General features: G+C 45.3%; 1 protein-coding gene across 14 annotated transcripts in view; it reads left to right on the forward strand.

The window, feature by feature from the left end:
* RBFOX1 (RNA binding fox-1 homolog 1) overlaps positions 1-26819 on the forward strand; it is a 2209300-nt gene that overhangs the window by 955727 nt on the left and 1226754 nt on the right. For all 14 annotated transcript variants that reach the window (XR_009497779.1, XM_059898915.1, XM_059898899.1 and 11 more), the window contains one exon: positions 23451-23513. Coding sequence is in view for 11 of the 14 variants with exons in the window: in XM_059898899.1 (XP_059754882.1) it covers positions 23451-23513 (63 nt within the window). In the remaining 3 variants the exon portion in view is untranslated. The remainder of the gene's footprint in view (positions 1-23450; positions 23514-26819) is intronic.

The raw sequence follows: 26819 nt of genomic DNA on the forward strand, positions 1-26819 counted from the left end.
TTGAGCAGTCTTTGCAGATGTCAATGTCAGAGGTATCATTTCATTGATTTGTTGGGAAGAGTGAAATCAGAATGATGGAGGAAGTTGACCTTCTACCTCTGACTGGTGCTGCAAAGAGTAAAACCCCACCGAGGCATGCCTTTTGTGTAACCACTAGGAAATGAGGAAGTCATTCATTTCGACTTAGATGCTAACCGGTACCATCCCAATCAGGTCCCATTTTAATCACAACAGTAAGAAGAAGGGAGACATCCGTGAGCCCGTCAATGCTTGTATTATAGAACTATAGCTGTTCATTGGAAATTGCTCGAATGCTGCTTTCTTATGCCATTTTGAGTAGCTTTCCATTTAATAGCATGACCAGCATCTGTCTCATCCACAAACAATACTAATTTTGAACCAAAATATAGCTAGCTGCAGTAAAAAGAAGATGCAGAGTATAAGAATTATAAAATGGAAAGGTAGAGATAGATGCATCCTGGGGAAAAGTGCCTCCCAGGCAATTTGAAGGAACAAAATAATGCAAATGTTTTCTGAATGTAGTAAGGATTTGAGGCCATTGGTAAAGAGAGCAAATTGAATGAGTAATATAAAGAATCAGCCTACAATAAGAGAATAATGATTTCAAGAAGCAGTGTAGGAAGAGAAGGGAGGACGGGGAAATCTGAATACCTTTGATAGTTGAGAATGAAATGGAAATATAACAGCTTAACGAGGGGAATAGAGAGAAGAGGCAACAAGATCATAAGAGAGGACCAATGCTTTTAAGCAAAATGAGGGGAAAAGTGTAGAAATGTGGAAAATTGTGGCCACAGCATTTTTAGACAAAGGGGGAAATGTCGCTTGGATTATTGCATTTAGAAACTACCTTGTCATGAATTCTGCCACTCTGCCTGAAAGTGACAATTAGTCACGTGTGATAAGAACCGGCGTGGATTGTAATGATAAACGCAGTAATTTCAATATGAATAATATGTGGAATGTGGAAAACAAAGGAGAGTAACACTAGAGCGGTGTTCCTCTTGTGGTTAAGATGCATTTAACACACTTGGGGGACAAAAGGATTTCGTACCTATTAGGTGCTCAATTAATACTGAAAGTGTCTATGGTGGTGAGGGGGCAGCTTTTATTATTGTGTGAAATGTACAATTACAAATAAAGGATATGATCCTTTCTACTCTAGACACTAAAATCTTCTAGATGAAGGTCATGCAGTCTCTTGCCAGGATTATACCACAGGAGGTGGTAGAAACTACAGGGATGAGAATAGTTTTTTCTCCTCCCAGTCTCTCCCTTATTCACTTTTTTTCCCCCTCCTAAAGTTTAGGATATCCTAAAACTATAGACTTCCTGTTGGAGTGTGTGTGTGTGTGTGTTTGTGTTCAGTTCAGATCTAAACTGTATAGGGTAAAAGAATGTCTTTTTCTTTTTTTTTATAAATTTATTTATTTTATTTATTTATTTTTGGCTGCGTTTGGTCTGCGTTGCTGCACGCGGGCTTTCTTTAGTTGCAGCGAGCGGGGGCTATTCTTCGTTGCGGTGTGCAGGCTTCTCATTGCAGTGGCTTCTCTTGTTGAGGAGCACGGGCCCTAGGTGCACGGGCTTCAGTAGCTGTGGTATGCAGGCTCAGTAGTTGTGGCTCACGGGCTTAGTTGCTCCACAGCATGTGGGATCTTCCCAGACCAAGGATCGAACCCACGTCCCCTGCATTGGCAGGCAGATTCTCAACCACTGTGCTACCAGGGAAGTCCCTAGAATGTCTTTTTCTTTATGACCAGTATCAGTGAATCCTGGTGTGCCTTTGAACTCTGGCATTAAAGTAAGGAAGGTGCAGTTAATAAAGAAATTGGTATTTTTCCAATGAAGTATCACATAGAATAATCTGGTAGGAATAACTCTAGTGGCTTCTCATGGGAGGAAACAGTTTCAAAAAAATTTTTTAAAAGAAAATCTAATTATATGTGAATTTTTCTTTGGTGGGAGGTAGCTCTGAGAATTTACCAAGAAATTAAAATTGCTCAATAATCCAGTGTCAAGCAGAGATATTCAAACATTAAAACCAACCTATTAATATCCATGTTTTTACTGGCCTTAAGTCCTACTTTTTCTTGTAGAATTTTAGATAATGTCTCAAAGAAACCAACAGAATGGTTTGGAGAGGGGACCTCTTCTCATCCATCTGTGTTTCATCCCAGGAAGTTTCTACACTCAGACTGATTTTTTGCCCCTTCCAGATGAGTGCTCTTATTGGGACACTGTCAAAAAGTCACTGAACTGTCCATGCCTCATGACTTCACACCTCCCTGTTACCAGCTTTGCTGTTCTCCAGACGTAGGTAGGAAAAGACTTGCCTGAAGTAAATAGTTAACTAAACCTCAGCTTGGGAGCTGCATCCCTGAACACTCCAGTTCTCTACTTCTTACAAAACACAGTTCAAAAAAATTCTAGACTGACATTCAAAGTCCTTTTTGATGTGGCTCCAGCCTGTTTCAACCTGTTCTCCACTACACACAGTGACATACTGAAGGTTACAACGTGGTTGACTCTGGGCTCCTACAATTCTCTTCCTCCCTGACTCTATTTATGCTCTTTCCCCCACCTGGGGGATGTCTCCCTTCATGTCTAAATCATACCTACCCTTCATAATCCAGCTCAAATATTAATGTGCTTTACATATCCGGAAGGTATTGGAGCTGGAATTTAAACTCAGGCACTCTGGCTTCAAAGTCTACATTCTTCGTTCTACACCAGACACCCCCTCAAAACTTACATCTCCCAAGAAACTGTGCTGATCCTCCCTAGCATGATTTAAGCTCTCCCTCTTCCCAGCATCCTTCTGACTCTGTCTGGGCTCATCATTTTCTGCTTTAAATATGTGTTGACAAGGTCCTTTGATAAGCTCTCAGAGCACAAAGTGGAATAATTTCCTCCCTTCAAGAAGCTCACAGTCTAGGTTTGGAGAGAGGCAAGCAATAAATATCTATGAGATAAATCACTCTGAGATAACTTAGATACACTGTTATCTTAGTGGGGGCATGTGAATATAGGATCCTAGAAATCCAAGGGAAAAGAGGCTAGTTTAGCCTCCATGGGCTGGGAAGAGATACTTGCAACTCCACTGGGGAAATGGTATTTGAATTGGACCTTGAAGCATGGGTGTGGTTTTCCTCTACAGAGGGTCAAGGAATGGGAGTCCAGCCAAAGGAAATAGGATGAGTAAAACCTCAGATACCAGAGGAAGTAAGACATACCAGGGGAAGACCTAGGAGATGTGGCAGCTGGGTGGTAGTGGGCAGCATGAGATGGTCAAGAGACAAGTCTAGAACCATTGAGAAAGGTCCGTTTGTTCTATAGATGTGATGCTGAAGAATTTCCTAGCATTCTGCAGGCTGCGGGGGGCTGCTGGCTGCAAGTCGTATGTACGAGTGAGTGATGTGATCATCACAGCTACGGTTTTCAAAGCTCAGTGGGTTGGATGAGATCTCTCCCCCTTTGGAAGATTTCTGCAATTATAATGAAAGCAAGAAGGGAAAATCTGCTTTACTACTTGGAATGTCATCAGAGTCAACCTTTTATTCCCTTCTTGTGGCCAATATGCCTGCATGGGTTTGTACCATCTCAAAATTCCAGGCAGGGGACGTGGGCAAGAGGAAGAATTGCATAAATTTTTACCCTAAGAGTGAAGGAAAAGCATTTCAGTGAATAAAATGAAGCTAGAATGTTTGCCTTACACTCTAAATAGTTCAGCCAGACATCAAAAACCCAAATGCCTATGGAGGGCCGAGCAGGTAACACATACTGAGTGACGTGGCTCGAGGCAGTTGAGATGGGTGGAGGCTGGGGAGAGCACACACCTTTTCTAAAGGAAGCAACAGCTGCTCAGCTCATGGGATTCTTGCCATGCAAAACATGGTCTCAGTGCGGTTGGATATTGCGGTTTACCAAGTGAGTCAGAATTCTAGATATTTAATGTTGGTTTTTAAGCGTCAGCAACTTTTTTCATAAGTTATTTTAAATGGTGAGTGGTTCAACATTATATACATATGGGCCATTTAGACCCGTCGACTTCAAGTTGTGGTCTCTGATTTAGACTAAACAGGCTTAGTTCAGAATTTCTATAAAACAGGCAAAACTAGGTATGAATGCGCCTGCTGGTAGAGTAAGTCTAATCCATCAGCAATGACTAAGCGCCTACTTCATGCTAAGCCCTCTGTGAGATTCTGTAGAGGCTATCAAATTAGCTAGACAGGGTAGAGACTTCTTAGGTTAATGCATGTTGGAAAATTGTGTTTTGGCAATTGGCACGTAAGTACCAGACTGTCCTTTTGCACGTCTCTCTGTGATGATGTGTAATTCCAGAAATGTTCCTCTTATTTTGAGTCCCTGGTGGGGAAAATAATGAGCATCGAATATGGCGAATTGAAACAGAATTATGAGCTATTGTGCTGTATGTTTAAGTTATTCCCTATCATTTAAGGAGTCAAACTGTTAAGCAATATACATTTTTGTTTAGTTATTTTGTTTCTTCTAAGCCCCACTAACACGACCACCATCAAATTGCTGTATTGCCCTGGGGATTTTCATGCTGATTCTGCCTTACTTGTTTTCACCATGACTGTGCTCTTTCCAGTCTCTCTCTCTCGCTCTCTTTTTCTCTCTCTACTCTGGCTCCATTTGTGGCAGAAAGCCCTTAAGTGAGTCTTTACACTGGAGGTTTGTATGCTCAGCCCATCAGTCTGTGTGCTATTACTGAGTTTTATCCTCTGAGTACATAGCCTGTAGTTGGGTTTGAATATTAAGTGTCAAACTCCAACGCACCGGTGAGAGATTTGCAGCGACCAGCAGGTCCCTTCCACATCCCTAAAAGCAGCTGGGCACTTTCCTCATTGATAAGCGGGCTCATTTCACACGTGTCAGATTACTGGGGTGAAGCTGCTGATACAGTGCATGATGCTGAGGGGACCAGTACCTGCATCTGGCCTCTTTCCTGAGATGAGGAGGAGAGAGGGACACCCGCTCAGGAGAAAAGCGTGTAGAGCCGGCTGTTCACAAATGTGAAGGTTACTTCAGAGAGCCCTGGGAGCATTGTGTCAGTTTTGTCTGCAAAGAGATAGGGAGTGAAGGATTATGATCCTTGGCGCCAATCATGTCCCCCAGGCCACAAGCTAATCCAGCAGGACACCAGATGTAACCTAACCATTTTCTTTGCACATTTCTGTGTGGTTATCATGGAGGGCAGGAAGGGAATGAAAAGGCTTAGCTTAGGAGATAATCATCAAACATCTCTCCCTCTTCTGCAAAGGCATCAGCCCTGGGTTCACATGCGTTGAGTCATAGCAGCAGTCATTCTTTGCCCAGACATTTATTGAGCAACCTGTTGTGTGCTGGGCACCTTGCAAGATGCCATGGGTATGGAGGTGAAGGTTCCACCTGACTTCACAGAGATCCCCTCCACGGATCTAGTCATTTGTCCACTCATCCAGTCATCAATCACTGGTTGTCAGCTTGGTGCCAAGTTCAGTGCGAGAAAGTCAAATAAGAAAGAGGGCAAAAGTTTGATTCTGGAAGCAGAATCCTAGCTTTATCACTAAAAAAACCTGGGTGACCTTTTTCTTCAAAGCCTCACATTGCTTATCTGGAAAATGGATATTAAAGCAGTTCCTGCCTCTTAGATCAATGTAGCGATCAGGGGAGATGGTATTTTAAGAATGCTTAGCACACTGCCAGGCACTCAATGTTAGCAATTAGAGTGCCGTAAGCTCACCATCTAGCGGGAGACCACAAATGCCTGACTGCTAACAGAGCACAGGGTGACATCCGTGGGCCTGCTGTCAGATGGTGGCTTAAATCCCAGCCTCACCACTTACTGGTGACCTTACAATTGTGGTGGTCTTGAGCATGTTACAAAACTTCTGTGAACCTTGGTTTCCTCATCTGTAAAATGAGAATGATATTAGTGTTTATTAGCTCAGTTCTCCGGCACGGTGTCCTCAACATAAGCCATCACTGCTATCATTTTCCATCCCGCTAACGGAACTCAGAGCAGCACCCAGAGCTCCCCACACGCCTCCCATTTGTATGTACCACACGTAAATCGTGTATCCCTGAGAGTTCGAAAACAATGATCAATTTAGTTGACAAATTTTTATTTTGTCTCTAGGTTTTCAGAATAATCAGGGTGTAACAGCTGCCGAGGCTTGATGATTCCTTTTCAAATCAAGATCAATGTAGCTGCAAAGTATCTGAACTTTGCCTTTTGCTAAGCAGAACCTGACGGGTTCAGTTAAGGTAGCACACGCATGTGATTCACCAAGACCTTTTTTCTGGGTTGGCAACAGTGCTTATTAAAAAGTAAAGAGACCTTTAGTGCTAATGTACCAAGCGGAGTTCGAGAATGACAAGCCAGCCATCTCAGGAGAGCATTTCCCAAAGGTTAGCCCTGGAAAGGAAACAAACCATGGTGCGTTCACATATTTGTTGGATGCAAATACAGTGTGATGTTTAAATGTATCACATTGCCCTTTGGGTGTTCATGGAAAATTTGGAATTACAATCTGTTTTGGTTCCTGGGTGACCAGGCATACCCCACACAGTAATTTGGCACTTAAGAGGCCAAACAGTTTCACTGGGAGGGCACTTGATGGAATTGGTAGTAGCTGATGGAAGAGGCTACAGGGACCTTGACCCACCCCCTGTTGTCTTGGTCCTCATCTCTGATACCCTGTCTTTGTGGCCAGGTGAGGAGCCTTTGCAACCCACTGTCTGATCTGGAAGCTTCCTGGGGGATGGCGTAGGTGGTGGGAGCTTCATAAAGGAGGGTCAGGCTGACTACTAACAACACAAAGAAGAAAATGCAAGTGCCTGAAGCATTTGACATCCCCAGGGACCCATCTGAGGGGGTTGATCATTTTCTCTTTTTCCGTTTCAGTGTGTCTTTTTTTTTAGGAGATGATAAACTAATTAACATCGTTCTTAAGTGGCTTCAATTAACAAGGCAGATCTAAAGACTCTAAATACATTAATTCATTTATTCCTCAAAACAGTCTTCTTGAGATGAGTGGTATTACGACGATTCCCATATTACAGATGGAGACCTTGAGGCTCAGAGAAGTTGAGTAACGTGCCCCAAGTCACAAAGCCAGCCAATGGTGAGGCAGAAATAAAAGGCCGGATAAAGTGGTTTCAGAGACTGCATTTTCCAGTAGCTCCCTGAGCCTCTATCTCCATCCTCTCACTTCCAGCCCTTTCTGTACTGCGTGGCCAGTTATTCTCCTAAAAATACAGGTCAGAATATGTCCTACTCTTCCTCTGACATCCTTCATGGATCCTTCATGACTACCAGTTGAAGCGTAAACTCATTTATTCACAGTGGCCTAGAGCCTGACCTTTGGGGTCTGATGGGTTTCATTTAAGGGCACAGCTCCCCTTTTTATCACTCAGGTGTCTTTCGTAACTCTCTGAGCTCGGTTTCCTCAGCTGTGAAGCTGGTGTTAGAAGCTCCTACTTCACAGATTTATTGGGGAGACTCCGCCCTCTGTTAGTCTATGTAAAGCATTAGGCACAGTGCCTGGCACGTAATAAGTGTTCCTTACATTGGTGCTGTTATTAGGTACATCCAGTGAAGCCTCCTCCATCTGGCCTCATCTTTCCAGGATCACTCCCCTCACTAACCTTCCCACATGCATTCTGGCTCCTGAAGATCGCTCAGGATCCCCCCCAGGACACCGTGGTGTGCCGTGCCATTCCTCCACCTGGGTAGCCAAACGCTCTCTTTAAACCGCAGTCTTTCCAATTCTTCAGGCTCCCCTTGTCTGACCGCAGAATAAACAAAACCTAATTATTCTCCGTGAGTCATCTCAGTTGTCACTTTCCTGTGTACGTTTCCTCCACCACCACCCCCCGAGTCAGAACATGTCCCTCCACCCTTGCTCTGCTTGGAGCCTGGTTTTGCTGTTGCTTTCTATCAGCTATTATTAATGTGAGCTCGTTTAGAAAATGGAGCATCTCATTCATCTCCGAATCCCGAACTGTACCTGGCCCCATGCTTTGATGGTTTTCACAAAGCGGGAGCTCAGCAAATGCCGAACGGATTAATGAGTGGATGCACACATTCAAATGGATAAAAATAACTTACATTATGTTCCCTTTAAAAACATTTACTTCCTCTGAATTGTCACTGAAAAAATCCTTGAGGATTAGAAATAGAAGCTGGAAACTTTTGGAATGTAGATTTTTTTTTCCCTTTTGCTTCTTCAAGTTGGAGACTTAAGATGCCTACATATTTTAAATCTGAAGGAAATTCTGCTCACCCAGACTCTAAAGCCATGTGGAATTACCAGGAGTTTCGTATGTATGAATGCTGTATTTTGATGGCTGTCACATGATCTAGAAGAATATGGACCATGGGTGGAAATTAAGTGAACCATTTTTTCCTGGCTGGGGGTTTGCTTTAGGATTAAGGACTATTTTCTTTTCTTTTTTTAAAAAAATTATTTATTTATTTATTTATTTATGGCTGTGTTGGGTCTTCGTTTCTGTGCGAGGGCTTTCTCTAGTTGCGGCGAGCGGGGGCCACTCTTCATCGCGGTGCGCGGGCCTCTCACTATCGCGGCCTCTCTTGTTGCGGAGCACAGGCTCCAGGCGCGCAGGCTCAGTAGTTGTGGCTCACGGGCCTAGTCGCTCCGCGGCATGTGGGATCTTCCCAGACCAGGGCTCGAACCCGTGTTCCCTGCATTGGCAGGCAGACTTTCAACCACGGCGCCACCAGGGAAGTCCCAAGGACTATTTTCTTACTAAGTGATACAGACCTTATTAAAGCAAGTACCTTTCTTAATATGATCCTTTTCTAATTTTTGTGAAAGGTTGAAGCATTTTAGGGTAAGTTGGAGCATTCTCCGTGAAGTGAGTAAAAGTAACTCATGACTGTTGTTGTGAAGATTCGTCAATAAGAAAATATTACAGAGAAAGTTTAGAAGAGGGTCTGGAACTTATAGTAAACGGTCTATAAATGCTCCATCTGAGCCCAGAACATGAGGCTTCACATAATAGAAGTTGCTCACGTTTATCAAAGTGGTACATGCGTGCGAGCATTTTGTGAAGTGTTTTACAGGCATTATTTCCTCCAGTCTTCAGGCAAGCCCTCTGGTGCAGGTGCTGCTCACCACGCGCCAGAGGAAGATGCTGAGGTTCAGAGTGGTCCGTAAATGTCCCAGCGTCAGACACAGAGGAAAACGAGAACCCAAGTTTTGCTTACTTTACGTCTTGAGTTCTTGCCATTAAATGTTATTTTCTCTCATGACAAAAATCAGAGAAGGAAATATTTTTGTCTTGAATATTTTGTCCTATATTTCTTGCGGCTGAGTCTACAATATTTATCACTTACTTGAAATCATGCTGTAAAGAAAACATCACCCAAAACAAATTTGGATGAGGTCTCACATTAAACACATAACTTTAGACGATGACCTGATGTGGCCCTTGGAACATTTACCAAACTTTTCACGACTTCGGTCTGGTTTTATGACATCCCCTTTTCCCTCATGGAGATGTTGAGTGCTGTATTGATCCACCTTTCTGCCTGGCTATTTTTCCTTCATTTCATTGTCTTTGTTTTTCTGGAACATTGTGCCACGTGGCTTGGTGGTGTTTGCCTCTGCTAATCCCAAACTCCCACTCCATCCCTCTCCCACCCCCCTCCCCCTTGGGAACCAAAAGTCTGTTCTCTAAAGACTTACATACACTTGTAGGGTGTCTTTGCTGATGCACTCATTCATTTTCCTTCTCATGAGAATGCATGTGAACCAGATCATCTGGAGAAATTAAAAGAGCAATTAAAATCATGAAGTTCCGGGGCTTCCCTGGTGGCGCAGTGGTTGAGAATCTGCCTGCCAATGCAGGGGACATGGGTTCGAGCCCCGGTCTGGGAGGATCCCACATGCCGCGGAGCAACTAGGCCCGTGAGCCACAATTACTGAGCCTGCGCGTCTGGAGCCTGTGCTCCGCAACAAGAGAGGCCGCAATAGCGAGAGGCCCGCGCACCGCGATGAAGAGTGGCCCCCGCTTGCCGCAACTGGAGAAAGCCCTCGCACAGAAACGAAGACCCAACACAGCCATAAATAAATAAATAAATTTTAAAAAATCATGAAGGTCCAAACCCTTTCTTTTGCAAATGAGGAAACTGAGGCTCAGAGTTTAAGTAAACTAATCAAGGCCAAACAGCTAGTTAATAGCAAGGATGGGATTAAAACCCTGTTAGTGACTACTTTAGGAAACAATTTTTTAAGCCTTGTGTTTTTCAGAATACCAAATTTAGGAGGGATTTTTAGATGGAAAGAAGGTAGCAGTGCATCTTTGAAAAGTACTCTCAGCACTAGAAAAAAAATAAATTGGGGCTTCCCTGATGGCGCAGTGGTTGGGAATCTGCCTGCCAATGCAGAGGACACGGGTTCAAGCCCTGGTCTGGGAGGATCCCACATGCCGCGGAGCGACTAGGCCCGTGAGCCACAACTACTGAGCCTGCGTGTCTGGAGCCTGTGCTCCGCAACAAGAGAGGCCGCGATAGTGAGAGGCCCGCGCACCGCGATGAAGAGTGGCCCCCGCTTGCCGCAACTGGAGAAAGACCTCGCACAGAAACGAAGACCCAACACGGCCAAAAATAAATAAATAAAAATTAAAAAAAAAAAAAAAAAGAAAAAAAATAAATTAACAGTATTATCAGCAAAGGCATGTGATGTATTTTACATAGAGGTCTCTCCCAGACTTGGGAGCAGACCCTGCCACAGTGATTCTGTTGGGATCTGATGCTTACGGTTCTTATACATAAAGATAACTGCACCAAGCTTGCCTTGATAGTTTTACTCTTTCCCTGAGATTACATTCTTGAGATGATGAGACCAGCTTGAATTTTCAGTGTCGTTGTGAGACCTTTCTTAGGTTGAAATGAATTCTCGTAAGCTGATTATCTCTCTGAAGAGAATACGATGTCCACATTTCGCAGCCTAGTTCCTATCATGTTAGTGCCATTTTTATTCTGCGACATCTACCCTGGTCTGAATTAAATAAGGTAATAAGGCACTCTGGAGTCCAACACATATTAAATAGAATTTTTTTTTTAAATTGAGACTTACAGAGAAGAGGATGGATTTTCTTTATGGTACATTTTCTTGCTCCAGGTTGAAGTACGTGCTTTTCTTTTATAGAGCAGTGAGTTATGAAGCTCAAAAATAAAGTGTTCTCAGTGGTGTAAATAAAGGAGTCATCTGAGCAAATATATCACACCATGTACTAAGGGTTTTTTCCTTACCTTTTGTTTTGGTTTCGGTTTTTTGGTCTCTTTTCCCCCCTTCTCCACGACAGGCTGGTTTATGCTATGGTTAGGGTTGTGTATTGTTGACACATTAATCTTGATAATAGAAATGGAAAGCTACTTTTCATTGAGAAACAGATTCAAAATAAAAGGTGATTAATGAACAAAAGTGTCATGCATCCCCAATGACGTGCTTCGTACCCCAGCTCTGTAATCTGTTTGTATCTCAGCCTCTTGTGAGCTTTCTGATTCCTACATCCTTTCTCCATTTTACCTCAATGGTTCGATGATCCACCCCACCGCCAACCTACCAGGTGTCTTGGAAGGAGGCCCATTCGAATCATGGGAGGATCTTTCTCGTGGTGCCATATGTCTGATGGGGCTCCAAAGGCTGGGGAGCCGTGGTTGCCGTTCAGGGGGAGAGACTGCTACTTAGAATCACCGTGTCTGAGAGGCCTCCCTTTGTAAGCCCTTTGCTTGTACCTGCACAATCTCTCTCTCCAATGACAAACATCAACAGAATTACTGAGAGGACGGATAGTAACCAGTGTGGATTGGTGGGGCGGGCGGTCCCTTGTGCTGAAGCTCCTTCTGCGAGTGAGAGCTGATCGTGGCATCCTGGCCCATCTAAGCTCCTCTCTCGTAAAAGCGTATCACCATCTCTGTGACATCACCCACCCCCCCCCGCCCCCCGCCCAGGTCCTGAGCCATCACCAGCAAGCGACGTTTGCTTGGAATGGGGAACATTCTCTCTGAGAGCAAATACAGCATCATTGCCATTCAGATCAGGGTTCAAGTTCTAATTTGTCCATGGGAACTTGCACAGATTCTTAAGCTCTCTGAGTATCACACTTCATCTGAGAATTAGAAATAATGATGCCCACAGTGGAGGGATGTCATGGGAATGCAGTGGGACGCGGCGTGCAGATGGCTCACCGCAGCGCGTGGCACAGAGGGGGCGCTGGATACTTCTTCTCCTCCTCCTCCTCTTTCCTATTATTATTATTACTGTTCTCCTGTTATTATTATTGTCTTCATATACATTCACATACATACGTCTCTATTTGTCTCAAATCGATATTTACTGAGTTTCTTTAAGTTACAATATTTTACATCACTTTACTTCTTTAAGATCATCTTCAGCTTGGGAGGAGAACTTGAGTATGATTACAGTAGGTACAGTTCTTTGAACGCCCCGTGTAATTACCCTCTAAACCCTTTGCCTATGTTATCTCATTCAATCATTGAAAGAATCTGCAAAGAGTCATTGTCATTTCCACCTTATCCATGAGGGAACTGAGGCCCAGAAATGTAGGTCACACAGGTCAAGGTCACACAGCTAGGAAGTGCTGAAGCCGGGATTTATACCCAGGTGGGGAAGACTCTCAACGTCAAAACCCTTCCTTCATGCATACACTGGTCTCTTCAAATGTTGTCATGGGTCCTCTAGTGACCCGTCAGAAGCTGGATATGGGATCTGTGGGGAAATTGGGCTTAAAGAAAGAGCTTTCAGTGATGTGATGGGTTAGTGAAGAACCCCTGGGTCTCAGATGGAGACCCTTGCAATGCCAGAGGAGAACGTGATTTCATTCTAGAATTATTCACTCATTCATTGATCCATCCCACAGATATTTCATGAGCACCAGTTTTGGTCCAGACCCTGTGTTAGGTGCAGAGCATTCAGTAGGGGACAAAACCCTCCGTGTCTGAGTCCTTGTGGAGTATTCAGTGGAGCAGGAAAAGCAGATGCTGATCAAATGGTTATGTTTTGCTGTGTGAGTTATAAGTGACGATAAGGGAGCCGGTCCTAGATCTGCTGCAGAGACAGATGGAGGAGGCTTTGCTAAGGAAGCGACATTTGAGCTGAGAGTTGAAACCACACAGGGTAGAAACCACAAGGAGATGGTCTCCTTTCTCTCTGAGCCCTGCTCCTGGAGCCTGGAGAGTTGCAGGTGACACTGAGCCGTCTCTCTAATCAGTTTTCATGCCTTTGAAGTAGCAGAGTTTTCTGTATCAAATTTCTGCAGACGTTGGTCCTCTCTCTCCACTTCCAGTCTTTTATGTGTGAGGTTTGGTGGTTTGTACGTGGATGAGATCCTTCGGTCTCCTTAATACCGAGTATGTACCAGGCCAGCTCCAGACACTGATGGATTTGGGTAAACTCAGTTCATGTGAACTCGTGAACATTTGCTGAGAAGCCTCATTCCTCTTCGGGGAATGAACTCACTGGCTGTTGGTGCTGTGATGGGAAGGAACATTTTTGTCTCGCAGACAATTTTGTGCGATGCCAATAATCAGCTTGCAGTCCCCACCCATTTCTGCTGGTCTTTTATCATTCAGCCTGAGTCTGTCTGCAGGAATTGAAAATCATTCCTGTCTCTGGTTTACTTTGCCCATCCTCCCCTCCAGCACCTCTAAGAAACCTCGTGGCCCACAGTCCCCTTTAAAGGGTGGAAATGTGGAATTCTCTAGGTTCATGGTAGGAAGCTGCTTCACGAAGCTGATGGTCACACTTTTTCTCCTCCTGCTAGAAATGAGCCTCAAGGCCCTGCTAAAAAAGCCATACTGGGCAATTTCTCTACTTTTAAAAAAATGATAGGTATACCAAATATTGGTTAAAAGTGTGAATTTTACAGCCACACAGAACTGGATTTGGATCGTGGCTTTGCTGATTACTAGCGGTAAGACCTGGGGCAATTTCTTTCAGATTCTTAAGTGTCAGGTTCATCATCATAAAAAGGGAAATAATGGATGTTGTGCCCGGGAGGGGGGTATTGTAAGTAAAATGCCTGGTAAGTGGTAAATGCTTAGTACTGGATAATGATCATAGCAGTATTACTATTTATTATTATTATTCACATATTTATTTATTTAGATCTTTGTGAACGTGTATGTGAATCTGTGTAAGCTTCTATATCAAGGGTGGCAATCTTTCTCTATAAAGGGCCAAGTAGTAAATATTTTGGGGTCTGTGAGTCAAAGAGTCTGTCACGACTAGTCAATTCTCTTACAGCGTGAACACAGCCATGGGTAATACACAGATAAAGGAGCATGGTTGTATCCCAATAAAACTTTATTTACAAAAACAGGCCACGTGTTGGATGAGACCCACGGTCCATCTGGTCCACAGGGCAAGCTTCATTGGCACAGTTGCCTGGTCTTGCACAGCCTGCCTGTGTGGTCCTGAATAGGTCTCGCCCGGATCACTCAGTCACCAAAACATGAGCCGTAAGCGACAGAAACCCACCCACCATAGGCTCGGCCAAAGGGGCACTTTCTCAGGAAGGCACCCCAGTATCTCGGGCTCATCCTCAGTGTAGGATGTTCAGCGAGGCATCAGCAGTGAAGGCAGGGAGACACAAAGGTTGTCTGGAACCCAGGTGGCGAGTGGCGAGCTCTGGGTGGGTCCCTCTGCCCCTCTGTGCACCGGCTCCGTTCTCCCTGCTTTCCAAGAGTGGGCTTGCCCAGCTGTGCCGTCTCCTCGTCCCCCATAACTTCTCCCAAAAGGTGCCCTGGCCCTCAGTCTGTGTCGCCATCCAAGTGCCGTGTCCATGAGCTGACAGCAGCATGTTGCCCTCACGTCCAAGTTGTAAAATCCTAAGATAAGGGTCCTAGTGCCCATCCCAGAGTCAGGCCTTGCCCTCTTCCAAGCATCTGTCCAGGGAGAAAGAAGGTGAGTAGGAGCGAGACGAGACACCCCCATTCCTGGGCAGGTGCCCTTCTTAGAAAAAGGGATGTGGGTGCAGAGACACAGCAAAACAGCCCGCTCTTCCTTACTCCTAAACAAACCTTTGCTCAATAACGCCTCTAAGTGACGCTGTTTTGACTCCGCACCGTATTTCAACTGCCTATTCTGGGCCTGGCCACAGGGCCGGCTCCTCTCTGCTTACCCAGGAAGAACCTGGTGATATTTCCCTGATGAAAGCACATACCTCTTTCCCTCACTCTACACCCAGAAAGTTTTAATTTTATAGAGATTGAAATAATCAGGTCTCATGTGTGTATTTCCTTTCACAGAGTTGCTATCGCATGCTTTGAATGCAATGTCCTGTCTTATGTACTTGGTGGAAGAAAAATAATATAAATACACCTTGAAATTTCCCTAGAGTTCAGCTTCCCTGTTTCATACCGAGTCTAGCTAAAGTTTGGAGCAGAATAAAAAGCGCCTCGTTGCCTTACGCCCTGTTATCTCTGGCGGGTTCAAATACAGTTTCTCCAAGAAGGCTGTGGTACCTTTGCTCTTTCTGGCCTTGATTCTGAGAGTCTGAGGATTTCTTTGGAGTACACACAGAAGCATCTTTTTGACAGACAGTGCAAATTAAAAGATCCTGTGCGGCCCAGGAACTGGGGACCCACACGTGCCCCTTGGGTTTTCATTTACGGTTAGGCAGTGCAGACACAATTATTGCTGACAGGGAAGCAGAGGCTGGTGGCAGAGTGCATGTGACAGGAGGCTCATGCCAGCCCATAATTGGGAGGATTATTTTTAATCAGAACATACCCTACAGCCCAAACATTAGAAATCTCCTGTAATGCCAAGACAGGAAATTAAACACACCAACAATAAGCCTCAAAGCGGGGTGGCGTATGGGGTGTAATATCGTTAGTCTCCCGAAGGTCCCTGGAGCTTTAGGGGGAAGTTTGCTTCCCTGGGGAGGGAGACCGGGAAGCATCTTCCCACGGAGCAGCCACCGATACTGTACCTGAGCCCTAACTGGACAGGGTGAGTGCAGCCAAATTAAATGCAGCAGGCAGACTAATTGATGCTTATTGCATTTAAACAGTATGACAAGTCAAATATAAGCCTTGGAGCAGCAGCTACAATTGTATTTCATCAGTAAGGGAAGAACCCATTGGTTCTTTAGTTTGGGAAATCTTAAATGACACCTACTGTGTGCCAGCTGCTGTGTTGGCCAGTGGTCTACCTGGGCTCTGCTGTCAGAGTCACCTGGATAATCTTACTTACTTGGCAAAATTTTGCAAAGCATGTTTCGACTTTGTTTATTGGAAGGACTGTTGTTGAACAAGTAGGCATCATTGTTGGGCGTCTGGCATGATGAACATGTATTGACTAGCCATGCCAGGTAGTTATATTGTGTAATCCTCACACCAGCACTCCAAGGAGCAGGGCATTATTATCCCCATTCGATAGGTAAGAGAACAGAGGCTCAGAGAGGTCAAGCAGCTTGCCCAAAATTACATTGCTAAATGAGCGGGAGAACTGATTTCGAACCCGAGTCTGTGTCCCAAATGGCTGTAGTACCATCATTCATGAATAAGATAAAGTATGGCCTGGGGCTGTAAAGTGCTGATGATACAATGGAGAGGACAGATAAAGCCCCTGATGTCTGCGAGCCATGAGTGCTCAGAGGTACCGGTGGAATTCTGAGAGCAGGGAGGTGGGAGCTCTTCGCTGTGCTTGGCAAGGGCACCCCGAGGATGTGAAGACTAGGTGCCTGTTCCCCAGGCAGACGAAAAGAGAACGGACTCCCAGGCAAGGGAACCAGCCAGGGCAAAGCCTGGTGAGGTTGGAGGATTCCATTTTAGTTTAGAACTATTGGCTGTTGGCCTTTGTTCTTGTTCAGCTCAGTCACTTACATTCAACAAAGGTGAGAGGGGAAGAACAGGACCTTTGGGGGAATACTCAACACAGAGAGAGACCAGGCATCGGATGTGGGAACGGGGTAAGAAGCAGGAAGAGATGGTGCGGGACAATCAGCTCAAAGAGTGTCGCACGCCGGCCTTGCTGCGTGGGTGCTCATGCATGACCGCAGTGGGAGATGGTGCTTTAACCCACGGCACCCCTTAGGAAACAAACCACAAGTTCACAGTAAAATGATGCATTGGTCTTGAGTCTGGAGCTCAGGTGCTTAGATCCTGCAGCGAATCCAGGGACACGGCAAATCATTTGCATGGCCGAGCATGGCTGGGCAGATCACCACGGCAGTGGCGGCCAGTGGTCAGCAGCCTCATGTCATATGGCTGAGAGTCACTGGATTCCCTTGGGGAGGGTCACCGTTTCCACCCTAAGGAAGCTGCCGTGCACTTCCCATTCTGGCCCGCTTGCCTCCCATCCCGGGAGTGACTGGCGCCTGCCCCTCCACGCTCCACCATTGCCAGATCGCCCATTATTAAGCCCCTATGGTACCAGCTGCGTTACTCTGTGCTGTGCGGCTTCAGGGCCCCTTTAAGAACCGTTAAGCTCCAGACACCCGAATAAGGTCAGGGGCCGCTGAGAAGCTTGGAGAGAGCGCACGTGGTCATGATCACCGATGCGGTCAAGATACAGCGGGCGTATTTGAAGGCAGAGCTGGTGGAGAAGCCCCCCAGCTGGGGGAGATGCCACCCTTTGAGACACGTGACTCTTTTGTTGGCAAGTAACAGAGACCCACTCAAAATAGCTCAAAAAACGGGGACATTCATTACACAGCCCAGAAGTGAGTCTCAGCCGTGAGAGTCGGGAGGTGCGGTCAGTACCAGGAGGGTCAGGCATCCTGAGCAGCTAGGTCATCCACCAACGAGGCACCCCCACGCCCACCCAGAGCCCCCTGCCTCGGGGCCCCTCCACTCTTGCCTGTTTGCCTCTCTTCTCTGTTCTTCCTGCCCCAGAGCTTGGCCGCTTCCGTTCTTGCTCAGTACATGGCAGGGAACGGTGACCCCACAGTAAGCGAGTTCTCAGTTCTGGGAGCCGGCGGAAACTTCTCAGCGCTGTGCAAATTCCTGGAAGAAAACTGAACTTGGATCAGGTGACATTTCATCCGTACTCAACACCGCCCTAAGGGAACCAGGGTCGGGTACCTCAGACCTGATTTCTGGACTGAGCTAGGCGGAGATGAGGTGGGCAAGGGAAATAGCTCTTAGAGAAGCTGGCAGTCACTGGAAGTGTGTCTAAAGTTAGCGACAGGGTGAGGAAGCCTGCGTCCCTCTCTCTTCCCCGACTTCCTCCCTCCCTCCCTCCCTCCCTCCCTCCCTTCCTTCCTTCCTTCCTCTCTTCCTCTCTTCCTCTCTTCCTCTCTTCTCTCCGTCTCCCTCACTCACTTTCATCCTTCCTTCAGCAAGTACTATCACACGCCTTCCATATCCACTGCAGTGTGGTCAGAGGTAGAGTTAAAACGGTGAGCAGACACACGTGGTCCCTGCCCTCATGGAGCCGACATGCTGTTGACACAGGCAGACTTGAATTAGAGCATTTTCAGCTGACTGTGAAGTGACAGCTGTGAGATGCACTATGAAGGAAAGACAGTGGGCTCGTGAGACCGCGTGGCCGAGGTTTCCATGAGGAAGTAACGATGAGAGCTAATGGGGTGTTAAGAGCATCCCAGGTCAAAGACACAGCACACGAAGCATCCCTGTGGCTGGTGGGGAGTGAGGTGTGACCCAGAACTGGCAGGTCCCTGGGGCTGGTGACACAAGGGGTCTGGAGGAAGGGTGTGCCTGCTCACTAACTAACAAACAAGGCTGAGGCTGTGGCCGGGAGCACACCATGTGGGGCGTCCGCCTGTGTCCCCCACCGGTGTGAGCTTTGTCCTCAATGGAGTGGGCAGCCATCCACCTAGGGCTGAAACCATCAAGTGACGTGGGTGCATTCATAGCTTGGAAAGATTGCTCTGCCTGCTCCGTGGGGGGTGAGGGGGCAAGTGTGGAGAGAGGAGATCTCAGCAGCTCCTCTTGGTCACCCGTGTGCGGAATCCATGAAGCAGCGCGTGGCCGAGTCTATGGACGTAGAAACGTTGCAGTAGCCAGCCCTGTTGAGAGAGTCCGAGTTAGAAGCTTAAACTACACACTGCCTGCCCAGGGGTCATCAACTTCAGCATCCTGGAAGTAATTGGTTCGCTGTTCTGTGCATCCATTTGGATGGAGTGCCGAGGTGACGGCAGCTAATGCACGGAGTGAGCAGCTCTGCCTGACTTTGTTGCGACGTCCTTTCTGTTCCCTTCACTCGCAGCTCTGTAGCTGGTGCATAGTCTCAGTGCCATGAAAATTCCATCCAATTTCACTGGGACCCAAGATTCTCCCTGGTCACAGATTGCTCTTTAGGTAGTTTGTGAGAGTAATTACAAACTCAGGACAATCTTAGTTTTGTTTTGTTTTATTTTAAGTGACATCACTGCTTTGGAACTCTGGGTCCTTAGATTTTCCTTGTCGTCTGGTGCCATTGCTAACGACCATTTCTATTCTCACCTTGTAACAATAGTTCTCAGCCTTTGTTTTTATAAAACAATCCACCTAAAGGATTTGACAGATTCTTATTAGTGTAAAGGATGGGGGGGTATAAAATTCATTTCAACTGCAGGTTGGATTCAAAACAGATCCAAAGGTGTGGGCATGAAGCTGACATGGATGTGAAAGTAATCTTACCACCTGCATGCCAAGTAGGGGAGCACCATAGAAGGCCATGGTGTGCAGAGGAAACGTCTCTCTGGAGTAAAGTTCAGTGCCCTTCCTTGGTGCTGTAGCACTTTGGGTCAGTGAGCTTCCTAGGCTGTCCAGTGTGGTGAGCAGCTGCTAAGCGGCTGGGCACTGTGCCAGGCGGCAAGGCTACTGGGTTGGCTAAAACACTGTCCTTGCCCTCCAGGAGTCCACAGCCTGGACAGGCCAAGGCTGCAGTGGGTTAGAGAGAGTGTATGATTCTTGTTCAGATAGAGGAACGTGCAAAAGGCCATGGGACACCTGGAAAAAAAATCAGTCCAGCTGGATGGGTCAATGAAAGTTACAGAGAGAAATTTACATTTGGGTGGACCTTGAAGAATGAGTTCAAATTGGGCCAGGAGATGGGCAGCTCTGGAAGGAAGATGTGGCCAAAGGGCTGGAGGTGTATAGTGCTACGTGTCTTTCAAAGTAGTTCAATTTAGCTGGATCTTCAATGTGAGTGAGTGTCTTAGGGGATGGAGGAAACAACTGGAGAAGAGGAGGGGCAGGGGTTAAGAAGGTTGAACTTGATCGTAGGACCTATAATAAGTATATCTATGGATATATGATCAGCCTACCTAGGATCTACTACTACTACTATTTCTATTATTAGGGCACAGATAATTCTCCAGCTGAGGCATACTATGAATTTATAGAAGATAACCATATAGTTTGATTGTTCATTTCCTAACTGTCCTAACTCTTCTTTCCACTTCTTCTGGTTGCATTCTTCTTATCATTAAGATCTCAGCCCCACTGCCACTTCCTTGGCAAGGCCTCCCCCAGCATCCCTGACCAAGATCTGTCTTCCCCACTAGACTGTAGGCGTCAGGAGGACAGTGTTAGGCATTAAAAAAGACTTAATAAATAATAATAAAATTTTAAACGGCATCGACTTTGTACCAGGCACAATGCTAAGTGCCTTACAAATATTAACTTTAAAAAAAAAATAAATTTATTTATTTATTTTTTTTGGCTGTGTTGGGTCTTTGTTGCTGTGCACGGGCTTTCTCTACTTGCGGTGAGCAGGGGCTACTCTTTGTTGTGGTGCATGGGCATCTCACTGTTGTGGCCTCTCTTGTTGTGGAGCACAGGCTCTAGGCGCGCGGGCCTCAGTAGTTGTGGCATGCGGGCTCAGTAGCTGTGGCTCACGGGCTCTAGAGCGCAGGCTCATTAGTTGTGGCGCATGGGCTTAGTGGCTCCACAACATGTGGGATCTTCCCGGGCCAGGGATCAAACCCATGTCCCCTGCGTTGGCAGGCGGATTCTTAACTACTGCACCACCAGGGAAGCCCCCAAATATTAACTTTTAATACTCACCTCTATCCATTGAGGTAGGTACTATGTTTATTCCCATTTTACTGAGACAGAGAAAGGTTAAGTGTCTTATCTGTGGTCACAAAGCTAGTAAGTAGCGGAGATGTGGATGGATGGAAGGAAGGAAGGATGGATGGATTGAATGAAGGAAAGAAGGATGGAAGGGTGGTTGGATGGATGGATGTGTCACTGAACCAAACTTTGGTCCATTCTCCCACTCACAGTAAAGCCAATCTACTGACACTAGGCTGTGGTGAAGGGAAATACTACATTCACTGTGGGCACCAGACAAGGAGGGCAGCTAATGCTCAGAAAACCCTAACTCCCCTTATGGCTTTCAGGGAAGAGTTTTTAAGGGCAAGATGAGGGAGGGAAGTCACAGGGTGTGTGATCAGCTTATGCACAATTCTCTGATTGGTTGACGTTGAGGTAACAGGGTGGTGTCACAGGGGTTAACATTATCAATTCTCAGGCTCCAGCAGGTCTGGGGGTTACATACTCATGGTCATCATGTAGTTAACTTTGTCCATTTGTTGGGGGTTTTAGTACCTGTAAAACAACTCTCGAATGGGCATCAGATACTATTATCTAGGTACTTCAGGGAGGAACTAAAGATTCTGTGACTGCCATATGATTGATTTACTGTTTAAATTGTTTCTAGTTCTCCTGGCCCAACTCTACTTTTGTCCCAACATGTTCACAACCTTTCAAACATTAATTCTTAAGCCAAGCTTTTGTGACTCAGGGGAGACCTGGAAGACTAGAGCTTTTCTACAAACAAGAATGAGGCAGAGGACATGGTGGGGGTCTATCCTGGGAAGGCCCCATAGGGTCCTGCTTGGTTACAGATGGATAAGCACTATTACCACCATCCTCAAGCTTCATAGCTGTCTATACCCTCAGGCCTCTCCAGCCACTGGTCTCTCTCTTTCCAGTATTTTGGAACCTCTTGATGTTATCAGTTATTCTAATTTATCAACACCAGTGCTAGTGAAGTTTTAAAAAAATGTGAAGTTTAAAAAAAATGGTTCATATTAGAAAGGGGAAGAGTATTTTTTAAACATATATCTGCCAATAATGTTTATAATTGAGCTCTGAAACTTGTGAATTGCATTGAGTCTGGGTATAAGTTATATCCCTACTTTACAGGAGTAATTGAAAGGGCACTGGATCAGGATTCTAGAACACTGAAAACCAGTCCCACCTCTGCTACTTAAGTTTCTTCCAGAGAGGGAGCAAGTCAGGGCCAACTCTCTTTGGTGCAAAGTGCTGTATACATCTTTCAGATTTATTAGTAAATCTTTTTTAAAAATTAATTAATTTATTTATTTATTTTTGGCTGCATTGGGTCTTTGTTGCTGTGTGCGGGCTTTCTGTAGTTGTGGCGAGTGGGGGCTACTCTTCCTTGTGGTGCACGGGCTTCTCATTGCAGTGGCTTCTCTTGTTGCGAAGCACGGGCTCTAGGCACATGGGCTTCAGTAGTTGTGGCTCACAGGCTCTAGAGCACAGGCTCAGTAGTTGTGGCGCACGGGCTTAGTTGCTCCACGGCATGTGGGATCGTCCTGGACCAGGGCTTGAACCTGTGTCCCCTGCCTTGGCAGGCAGATTTTTAACCACTGCACCACCAGGGGAGATCCCTCTATTAGTAAATCTTGATTTTTCTGGTTGAAGATGACCTTTCCCCCTACTCACTGAGTTATATGATATTATAATGGCCATTTGCAGCTCAGGTGATATTTGGTTTATTTAAATATTAATAAAAATGAATCTTCCTCCCTCTGATTGGGTGACAATAACCATGATTATAAAATTTATTATTGATGGGACACCTTATATCACAATTTTATTCATTGCAAAATGAAGTCACTTGGAACCTTAGCTATCACGGGATTGAGCATTACAGAATCTTCGAGTTCTAGAATTGAAGGGAAATTTAGAGTTGGTTTCATTCTGCCTAACTCAGTTCAGGAGATTCCACAATAATATCTCTGAAAGATCAACCTCCCATCTTTCCTTGAACACATCCTGTGACAAAGGGCTGACTGTGTAAGACAAGAGTATAGCAGAATGGTTCTAAACTTGGTGCCCAACTGCCCAGGTTCAAATCCAGGCTCCCCTACCTGTATGCATACTTTGTTCAACTTACTTGAGCTGTGCGAGTCTCAGTTTCCTCTTCTGAAGTAGAGAAAATAGTAACGCCTTCCTAATTGGAGTGTGAAAGCATGCTATGAAAATATATTTGAAGATTTGCTGTTAATCATTTTCATCATCATCATCACCATTGTCATTGTTAAATTTACCATATAATCAAGCACTTATTTTAGAGGTTAACCAGATATTACTGTGACAAGAAAAGATACAGACACAACTCAAGGATACATTCCTCAATACTAAAGTCTTCCCTTCTCTTACTCCCTAGGAAACTGCTCAAAGAACTCATGCAAGTGGAACTTACAGCTTCCTTGATCAGACTCAACATTCAGTAAGTGCTACCGCTTTTGGAAGGTCATTACAGAATTCCATCCATTGCTTTGATCCTGTTTGTGATGAAAAGCCTCTTCTGCAGGCCTGGGGTTCCCACAAACACTTTGCTGCCTGCCTGTGTCTTTCTTTTTGGCCCCACTGAGTTGGATTCAGAGATGAGAAGAGGCTTTGCTAGGTAGAACCCGGGAAAAGAATAGAGAAAATGTCTGAGAGTGTGGATGGGTTAAACCTACCATTACTGCCTGGGGGTTAAATTAAATGTGCTTTTGTTTTCTTTTTGTTCCCTAAATTTTTCTCATCAGGAGACATTGTCCCACTCTCCCAGTCACAGGACCCTGCAAAGTCAAAAGAAATGGCAACAATCAGAGGAGTTAGTGAGACCATATATTTCTTGAAGCATTTAAGAACAGTTCATTTTGCTCTTTCTGAGCCAGAATACATTACTCCTATATAGAAATTACTGCAAAAAAGAAATTCTGTACTTTAAGATGCTGGGGTACATTTTGGAAATTTCATTTGTTTTTAGCAAGTAAGCACTTTCCACCGTCTGCCTGTCTTATTGGACGCGAGGACTTTATTTTTGGTGAAGCTAGCAGTATTTTGTCCAATTTCTCCAACTCTTATTTTTTCTGATACACCAGCATTTGAGGTAGTGGTGACACTGCATCTCATAAAGTCTCTGCCATCAGCTCTCCTCTGCAGGAGTTCTGCTGGCGAGCAGCTTGTTTTGGGAAGAAATCTATAATATTGTAACCATAAATATCAAAATTTAAAAAGGCTAACTTAAGGAAATATTTAGTTTTTTCCAAGATGTAGCTTCCTTCATAGGTTTCAGAATTTCTTAACATATTCTACTTCTGAGAGTGGTGGTGACTAATTTGACACATCAAATATCATAAAGGGGCAGGTAGAATTGGAGGCTGTGGGACTCCAGGCCTGGGAGAGGCTGATCAAAGGGAATTCTTTCACCCTCAGTGGTATTGCAAGACTCCCCTTATTGCTGTGGCATTTGCATATGCGAAGGGAGCTGGGAAGGAGGAGGAGACAGAAAGAAATAAAAAGATGGTGTATTCGCCTCTCAGCACATCAGAATGACTTCCTGTAACCCTGATCAGTTAAAGCCTGTATCACACAGGAGATTAGACCCACAGCTTTTGTTCCCAATAAGAAAGGAAACTTCATGTCTAATTCCCTACATGCCACATCTATCCGTTAATGCCTTTGAATTTCAGGCTACAGCATTTCTTGAAAACTGGGGGATTTTGTAAGCGAAACAAGGAGGGGGCTGTTTGGCATGCAGTCTGTTCAGATCTATGTGGTGTGAAGTTAAATATGCATGTTGCTTTAGCTGTTCCTGCTTCCAGTAGTTTCCTTCTCCTGGATGCCTCGCTGGTGCTGGAGCAGATGGGGGAGGGGTAGAGGGAGGAAGGTTTTGAGGGTGGGTTTTCTGATGATCTGTGATCCTCCCACCTTTCTCTTTACCTTCTCGACATGCTACAAGTTACTCCTTCTCAGGAAGAAACCCATGTTCCCTTCCTAGATTGGAGCTGATGTTTCTAACCTAGGGGAGGCTCTAGTCCCTGAGATAATTAGTACAGTGTTGTAAGGAACTCATGTTAATTTGTCTTTGGATATGGCATTTCCATATCTAGAACTGCAGTTGGAAGAGAAAAAAAATTATTAATTTGCTGCTCCAAACCAGTGTGCAGATATCTGATAATTTTTTTGAAAAATTAAAAAGGAAGAAATGGAGCACCTCCTCGCTGGGGATATTTAGAGCCGTTGCCCAGTGTCTGTGCCTAAGAGATCCCCATGCTTTCCTGTGATCATAGCTTCTCTAGCACAGAGAATCAACTCCCAGGGCCAGCAAGTCACTTCCCCTAGAACATAGATGGAGTTCTGGGAGGTTGCTTGGTTACCAGGAAAGCAGATGATCTGACGTCTACGTTGGGCTACGTGCCTGGTCCTTGTGTCCTCTTCACCAGTCACATGTGTGGTACCTCGTGGGGGTCAGGAAACTGCTCCAGCCCCTCATGGGATTTGATGGGGAGCAATGACTTTGCAGTTGGAATTTGCTCAGATCTAACGCTGTACCTGGACTGATGTTGTGGCTAAAATCTTCCCTTGCTCTGAGACAGGGTTTGATGTCTCTGTTGGCTTCAGAAAATCAATGTCCATTTCCTGCATTGAAAGTTTAGCTATCGTGTGTTGTTTATTTTTTTTTTCCAGAATGTTCCATCTGTACTGGGGCCCTTTGGACACAGATTGGCCAATGTACGTGATGCAGAGAGTTAGCTCACATGACCCTATGTCTATGTAGGCTTCTAGCTCCCCACATCCCTTTATGACCTGTGTCTAGAAGGAAAGCTGCAGGAGGCTGGTGGTAGCAGGGTCATTTGTTGAACTTCAGCCTGAGAGTAATTTCCTACAACTTCGTTCGTTTTTGTTTTTTTTTGTTTGTTTGTTTGTTTTATTTGGCTGCTTTGGGTCTTAGTTGCGGCACATGGGATTTTCATTGAGGCACGCGGGCTTCGTTCTGGTTGTGGTGTGCGGGCTCTAGAGTGCACAGGCTCAGTAGTTGCGACATGAAGGCTCTCTAGTTGTGGTGTGCGGGCTTCAGAGTGCACAGGCTAAGTAGTTGTGGCGTGCTGGCTTAGTTGCCCTGTGGCATGTGGGATCTTAGTTCCCTGACCAGGGATCGAACCCGCATCCCCTGCATTGGAAGGTGGATTCTTAACCACTGGATCTCCAGGGAAGTCCCAAACAACTTTTAAATTTAACTTGCAGTCGAAGCCTTCCTTTGACCTCTGTCTCCTGTCAGATTACACTTTTGTTGCATGCTATATCAAAATTATAATTAATTCCTTAACTGAGCAAAAATTAATCTAATTTTTGTCTTTTTCTTTAGTCCAGTGCCATCCAATAGAATTTTCTGTGATGTTAAGAATATTCTTTAGCTGTGCTGTGCAGTATGTTAACCACTAACTAGATATGGCCATCAAGCACTTGAACATGTGGCTACTGCAACTGAGGAACTAAGTTTGTGATTTTACTTATTTTTAATTAATTTAAGTCTAAACAGCATCACGTGGTAGTAACAGCCTACCATGTTGGATGGAGCATCTCTAGATCATAGGCCCTCTGAATACAGGGGCCAGGTCTAAATTGTCCATTCTTGCACCCAGGCTGATAATAATCAGCTGTTATAGCTCAGTGTGGACATGGGTTGGTAAACTCCTTCTGTCCCAGATCCCTAAGCATCTTTCACACCCTGCAATTCCATATGCCTTATCCCCCCACATGG

This window comes from Balaenoptera ricei, chromosome 15 (genome assembly GCF_028023285.1).
Source record: "Balaenoptera ricei isolate mBalRic1 chromosome 15, mBalRic1.hap2, whole genome shotgun sequence".
NCBI classification, from domain to species: Eukaryota; Metazoa; Chordata; class Mammalia; order Artiodactyla; family Balaenopteridae; genus Balaenoptera; species Balaenoptera ricei.